This window comes from Lutra lutra, chromosome 6 (assembly GCF_902655055.1).
Source record: "Lutra lutra chromosome 6, mLutLut1.2, whole genome shotgun sequence".
NCBI lineage: Eukaryota > Metazoa > Chordata > Mammalia > Carnivora > Mustelidae > Lutra > Lutra lutra.
Genome location: NC_062283.1, coordinates 129,683,138 through 129,689,929, shown reverse-complemented (window position 1 = coordinate 129,689,929; position 6,792 = coordinate 129,683,138). Strand labels below are relative to the sequence as shown.

Sequence of the window (6,792 nt, the reverse complement as noted above, 5' to 3'; positions counted from 1 at the left end):
TGATTTGTTCAAAATATTTCATGGTTCATAAGCCCCTCTTATGCATGATCCCAAAGCTGCAGTGAAAAGATTATTCCTGCAGGAAAAAAGTCAGAAGAATATTTATCATCAATAATTTATATTGTCACAAGGTTATAAAACTGATGTATTATCTTTGCACAAATGCTGAGTAAATGTATAATCAGAGTAATAAAAAATAACCTGTTCAGCATTGTTAAAACCTGGGACAACTTAATAACAAATTCAGCATAAACAAAAGAAACTTCAGGAACCTACCCACTTCAGCTGAGCCAATTTTATGGCTAATTTGTTTCTGGAACAAGGCAAATTGTTCTCTGCATATCTGCGTTTGGGTAATCAGACTGCCATGCTGACTTCATAGTTCAAGCCTCTTCCCCTCACTTCTCTCTTATTTTTTCACCTCTAATACAGCTTTTGAAAACTTCACATTAGAAGAAAGTAAGGAGGGAAATGCAGAGAAGACGATTTTTAAAAATTTTCTCTCAAAATCGGTAGGACACTTGAAAGTGAAGAGACAATACATGTGAAAATAATCCATTATGAAGAAAAGCTTTACCGATTATGATAAATGCTAGTTTTGAGGACACAAAATAAATGACACGTGACCAGATTTCTCTTCCAACAACGGAAGGCATATTGAAAGGAAGTTAGTAAATAGACTGTAGTCTTAAAACATGTTTTAAAAAATAGTGTAATGTGTGGTATTGGCTTATTACATTTTTCTAAGCATTTTCACTATAATTCCCTTTAATCTTCACAACCACTCTGTGAGTTAGGTCGGGTGGGTCTTTCCTTTTGATCCAGAGGGGGGAGATGGAGACACGGGGATAGACGTCAGGCAGGGCTGCAGTGGACCATGAGGGTCATTCCCAGATTAGGGCACCAGTTCTCTCTCTCCCAGTTCACCTGACTCTGTCCCTTGGGACCTCAGAAGCAGCCAAGTGAGAGGTTCCTGCTTCCCAAGCCATCTTTTTCAGAGCACCGATCATACCCACACCTTGCAAGGAGAGCCAGCTGCTCTGCGGGAAATGTTAAGGTCCATGAGGAGGTGATGGCTAAGGGCACTGGCTTTGTGGCATCTGAGTGATCTGAGTTGGAATCCCCAGACCTTTCTTTACTGTGCATGACTTTAGCCAACCTCTCTGAGCCTCAATTTCCTCATCTGGAGAGAGAGCATGCTTTGATTTATTCCAAGGAGTTTACTGACGATTAAATGATAATAAAGCAATAAAGGTCTTCGCCTACGGCCTGGGTCGAAGAAAACGCTGGTGATCTGGGACGGGGTAGATCACCATCTCTATCCGATTGCTGAATCTGCATCTGCAAAATGGGCGCAGCGTAGATCGCAGTCTAGTAGCAAACACTACTTTGCAAACAAACCACAACAACCCCCCCACCAACTCCCTGTGCCGCCCAATTCTGAATGACCCTTGTTTTCAAAATGTGGGAACTGGAAGAACGGATCTGGAACCTAAAGAAATGTTATTATCAACGAGGGAATTTATAAGCGAGAGGGCGGAAAGGGTGAGGTAAGGATGAGAGAAGGGAAAGACAACGCAGCCTCAGCTCTGCTCGGAAAAGCTGCGGCTCCAGGAGCATTCAGGTGAACCACGCGCACCCACTGTTCCGCGCGTCTTTGCTGGGACCCCCTAAAATGAAGCCCCGAAACCCCTATTGGGACTCTGGGAAAGGAGGGGGAAGAGAAAAGGCGGGGAGAACCGGAGAACGCTGTGGCTAGGGGCGGGGCTCTAGGGGGAGGATCTACAGGAGTGCGAGGGGGAGGGGCTATAGCTTGGGGGCGGGATCAAGGGCGGGACCTCGCCGAGTTCCACGGCTGCGCGAGCCACGTCTGCCTTAGCGGAGTGTTGGGGAGAGGCAGAGGGAGGGAAAAATCGAGCGGGGCGGGAACTGTCTCTTCTCGCGAGAGCTGGCGACGGCAGCGGTGGTGGCGGCGGCGTGTCTGTGAGAGTAGCGTGGGGGCGGGGAGGAGAGGCGGCAGCAGCGTCCGAGCTACGCCACACAGGGTCGGGGTGCTGGGTGCTGGAGCGCAGAGCGGGGTCGTGGCGGCGGTGGTAAGAGGAGAGAGGCGGAGGGGGGGGTGCCATGGCGGGACAGCAGTTCCAGTACGATGACAGCGGGAACACCTTCTTCTACTTCCTCACCTCCTTCGTGGGGCTCATCGTGATCCCGGCCACATACTACCTCTGGCCCCGAGACCAGAATGCCGGTGAGTCCTGCCGGCAGCTGCCCGCGGACCAGTGCAGGCCCCGCCAGCCCCTCTGGGCCGCGCCGCCCCCGCCCAGCCCAACCCAGCCCCCCAGCGTAGGGGTGATCCAGCCAGCCCGGCCGAGCTTAGCGTCCGAGGCGTCCGCCGCTGGCGGGGCCCGGGCTCGGCGGTGTTTCCCTCGGTTCCTCTCAGGGCCCCTCTTTATCCCCGTTTCATTGTCTTTTCAGGAGTTTCGCTTCGCTCCCTCTCACCCATTGTTCTGGGCGCTCCTTGCAGCCTCCTCCTGCCTCTTTGTCTTCTCTGCCTCTGATTTTATTGGTTATTTTTCTATATAGAGGGAGCAGGATGGGATGGGGAGGATGGGGATTGGGAGGTGAGAGAAGAGTTGGCAAAGGAGAAAGCCGAACGTGCAGGCGCAACTGTGAGCCCCTTAGCCGCGGTCCTCTTTCCTCACAACCCCGTTTCCCTGTTGCAGCTGTCGTTACAGATGTTTGGGCACCGTCTGAGCCGGGTGGCATGCTTCGGACTCCCAGCTGAGCTCACCAGCCGCCCCTCCCCCGTCCCTGTCCCCTGTTGCTTTTTCATTTGTTCACTAACACTGTGGGGTTGGAAGCAGTGCCGTTATTCCCCTTAGCAAAAATAGGCTGTTCTCTATTTCCTTTTCTTTGGAGTTTCCTGTTTATGGCGGAAAAAGTGCAAGTATGAAGGATTAAGTCGAGTAGGTAGTTGTGAGGTAGCTGGTCCATTCGCTTTTAGTTCTAAATCTTTTCACATTAAACACATGGGATTAGAGCACCAAATAACATAGATTCTATTCGAGGCATTTTATGTTGCGCTGTACTAGTATATATGACAAGTGATATTCTTAAATCTAAGGGAACTGCCAGGCCCTAATAGCTTATTTAACAGTAACCAGGAGGTTTTGAGTGTTAACATTTAGGGAAAGCTTTCTGTTTCACAGGAGGTATGCTAACTTGATTAAACATCATCTTTGAAGTTGGGTGTGGTGGAAGTCTAGGTTGTCCAGGTCATATACTGTTTGGGGAGATTGTTAACAGGGAGGCATTGAAAGGCATATGCTTTAAGACTGGCTCAAAAATGCTGTAAAATTCTTGAGTTACATAATGGAATTAAATTGAATTTAGGAAAAGTAACAAAGGATTCCTTTTTTTTTTTTTTTTAAGTACATTCGATTGTAAGTTTAAATATCCAGTAGGTGCAGAAATCTGCCCAAAGTTGCCAGTTTTCTTATTCAGTGGATAGTTTATGAAAATTGGATTTTGGACTCTTGTGCCTTCTTTTCCTAAGTGCATTTAAATTGTCTGGTTTCTTTGGACAGTGGTTGTAGATAGATGATTAAGTCTTAATATTGTAATGGTTTCCCTTATCTGCCAAACCTAGGCCATTCTAGTAATTTTGAGTTAAAAATGTACTTTTCAGTAAAGTAGTTTATTTGCACTTAACCCTTTGTGTGTGCGTCTGGTTGTGTGGAAGACAGAAGGGTATTGGGAGAGCAGGTAGGTTTTGTTAGAATGTGTTTCTAGAAGCCATTTCAGAAATTAGTCATTTTAACCGACACTGGGATTTTGAACTTTGAAAGTTCTATTTTTGTAGTGGGTTTTGTATTATAAAATTTGCCTGATAACTTACCGGCAAGTTATACTTGAGCTCCTTCAGCATATAGTCCATTTTTGGAAAAGTTGTAGGGAATTAATAGTGACTATAAGTTATAGCCTTCAAATATCACTTTATTTAATCCTCTTAAAACACACCGAAGTAGGTACTATTATTATCTCTATCCTTATGTGAAGAAACTCGAGTTTAGAGAGCATTCTCTAACTTTCTCCTTTGTGGGGGAGCCTGATCTGCTTAGCTTTAAGGTCTTGTGTTGTATCCTTGTTGCTAGATAGAAAGGTGCTGATTTGCCCCTACTTTACATCTGGCTTCAGGCTTGCCTTAGTAAATGTGTACGTGTTGTATTTGTTTGGTCTTGCTCACAATTGCGCTGTGAAAATTAAGGTGGACACTTAAATGCTATTCTAATCATCATGAAAATTGGTGGACACCACTTGGACTATTTTTGTGTATCTACCATAAATGAGTTGTTTTTTTAGGATTACAGTGCTATTAAAAGGATTTTTTTGTCATAATGACTTCTTTCTGAAGTTCAGTTTGCAATGTCTTGAATATCAGAGAGAAATCTTAATACGTTCACCCCAAGCTCTGAAAAAGAAATTATTTTTTTCAGGTGTTTGCAGCAAAATCATATAGTGACTTGTATCAACAGGAGGCTACTTATAATCTTGATTCTTCTCACTTAGAAAATAGTTATTAATATGGCTGTTAATTTGGAATATTAATTTGTTTGATTATTGATGCTGTTTTAGACCCTCAAGGACTTGTAAAGGTGGAGACATTGTAATGTCTTTCTGAAATCTTAAAAATTCTAAAATATTTCCTCAAGGGTATTGAATAAAGGATGTGGATCTATAGTAGTGTTTTTGATTAACACAATGGGATATTTTAATATTTGATTTGAAGCTTATTTTATTTCATTTTCCTGTGAAACTGTAACCAAATACAAAAATGTAGGCATAGGAGTTTGAATTTCAGAGTTCTTATGGCAATCTTGACTTTTTAGAGATACTCTCTGCAGGGAAAGCACGAAAAGGGTTTTTTGCTAGTAAGTATACATTTTTAAAGTTCAGTGTAAGCAATCTTTGTTTAGTTTTTTAAAATGGTGATACATGTGGGGTTTTTTTTTCTTCTTTTTAGATTTTATTTATTTATTTGACAAAGACACAGCAAGAGAGGGAACACAAGCAGGGGGAATGAGAGAGAGAAGCAGGCTTCTCACTGAGCAGGAAGCCCAATACGGGGCTTGATGTGGGGCTCTATGTAGGGCTCCATAGGGTGCTCAGTCCCAGGGCCCTGGAATCATGACCTGAGCCCAAGGCAGAAGCTTAACGACTCAGCCACCCAGGCAGGTGCTCCTCATGTGGGTCTTTTAGTTTCAAGGTTTAGTTATTTCAGTGTTGCTCTTCTAGAATTATTGGGCTCTTGAGTCCGATAGAAAGCATGGCACCATTTCACAGGTGGTAAAATCTAGGGTTTGAGAAAGAGAAGTAGCTTGGTCATTGGCATATTTGATATGTTAATTGAAGTTACTCTATTATCCCGAACACTAATGGAATCATTTTGCCTAGATTTTTGTCTAATCTACCTGGCCAAGTGCACTTAAAATTAATACCCCTTTTAGTAGTTGAGGGGCCCTATTTATCTTACTCTCCTGGTTGTTTGCAAATTGGCTGGATAAGTTGACTGAATACTTTTTCAGACCATTATGGACAAAAGCTCTGGATGAAGTAAAAACAGAGGGTTTAGATTTCTTTAAAACTGGTTCTCAACCCTGGCTCCACATTAGAATCACTCGGGGAGCTTTTAGAAACGCTTTTACCCACCCCCCAGATATTCTGATTTATTTGGTCTGGAGTGGGTGCCATGTATTTTTTTTTTTTTTTAAGATTATTTATTTATTTATTTGACAGAGAAATCACAAGTAGGCAGAAGTAGGCAGAGAGGCAGGCAGATAGAGAGGGAGAAGCAGGCTCCCTGCTGAGCAGAGAGCCTGATGTGGGGCTTGATCCCAGGACCCTGGGATCATGACCTGAGCCGAAGGCAGGGGCTTAACCCACGGAGCCATCCAGGTGTCCCCATGTATTGGTTTTTTAAAAGGTACCTATGTGATTCTAGATTGTAGCTAGCAAAGATAACTCCCTTGGTAGTGGTCTTTTGCTGGAGTTGTCATTTTGGGAGATGGTGAATTTTTATATGTGCTCTTTCCTAAAAACAAAAATCACTAATGCCTTAGCCTTTTTGTTTTATATAGTTAAGAAGCACTTATTGTAGAACAGTTCTCTAAAGTTCTTGTAGTTGAAAGCCAAATATATTTGTTAAAACAACGTTAATAATGTAAGTTTACACTGGTATTGGACAAGAGAAAACTGCTTGTAATTATTAGAATTTCAAATAATCAAGAACATGCTTTTATTTGTTCCATAGCTGAAGGTCTATTGATCCTTTGAATTGAGATAAATTATATCATTACTCTTTCCAACTTTTTGTTTTTTTAACTCCTTAACCTTATTTTTTTTTAAACTTCTTTGACCTTACCCCTTATTTTACTTTTTCAAAACTGCCTGGTTTTGAAACCTGTCTGGATGTGCTGCTTTACTAACAGTGTGATCTTAGGTGGGTTATTTAACTTCTGTGTTTTTGGTTTACTCATCTATAAAATAGAGACAATGGGTTATTTGTTTAATAGAATTAAAATGAGGATTAAACAAATAGATATACTATACTCAGGTTTTTTTCCCCATGGTTTGAAAGAATTTATGAAACTTAAAAAAAAAAGTTACATTTCTTTATTCTTTGCTTGTTCCCCTCTCAAACATTGATTCAGCTGTCCCCCTCTCAGTGATTCAGCTCCTTGACTGGGGAATGTGAGTAGGAGTCCACTTTTAGTGCTTAGTAGTGTGGTAAGA

General features: G+C 42.7%; 1 protein-coding gene across 2 annotated transcripts in view; it reads left to right on the top strand.

The window, feature by feature from the left end:
- The first annotated feature begins 1,962 nt into the window (after window positions 1-1,962).
- The window catches only part of SEC63 (SEC63 homolog, protein translocation regulator), a 75,067-nt gene continuing 70,237 nt past the window's right edge, over window positions 1,963-6,792 (top strand). The window contains exon 1 of one of the 2 annotated variants that reach the window (XM_047733370.1): window positions 1,963-2,248. In XM_047733370.1, the coding sequence (XP_047589326.1) occupies window positions 2,125-2,248 (124 nt within the window). In that variant the 5' untranslated portion in view covers window positions 1,963-2,124. The remainder of the gene's footprint in view (window positions 2,249-6,792) is intronic. The other variant, XM_047733369.1, reaches the window with a different exon arrangement.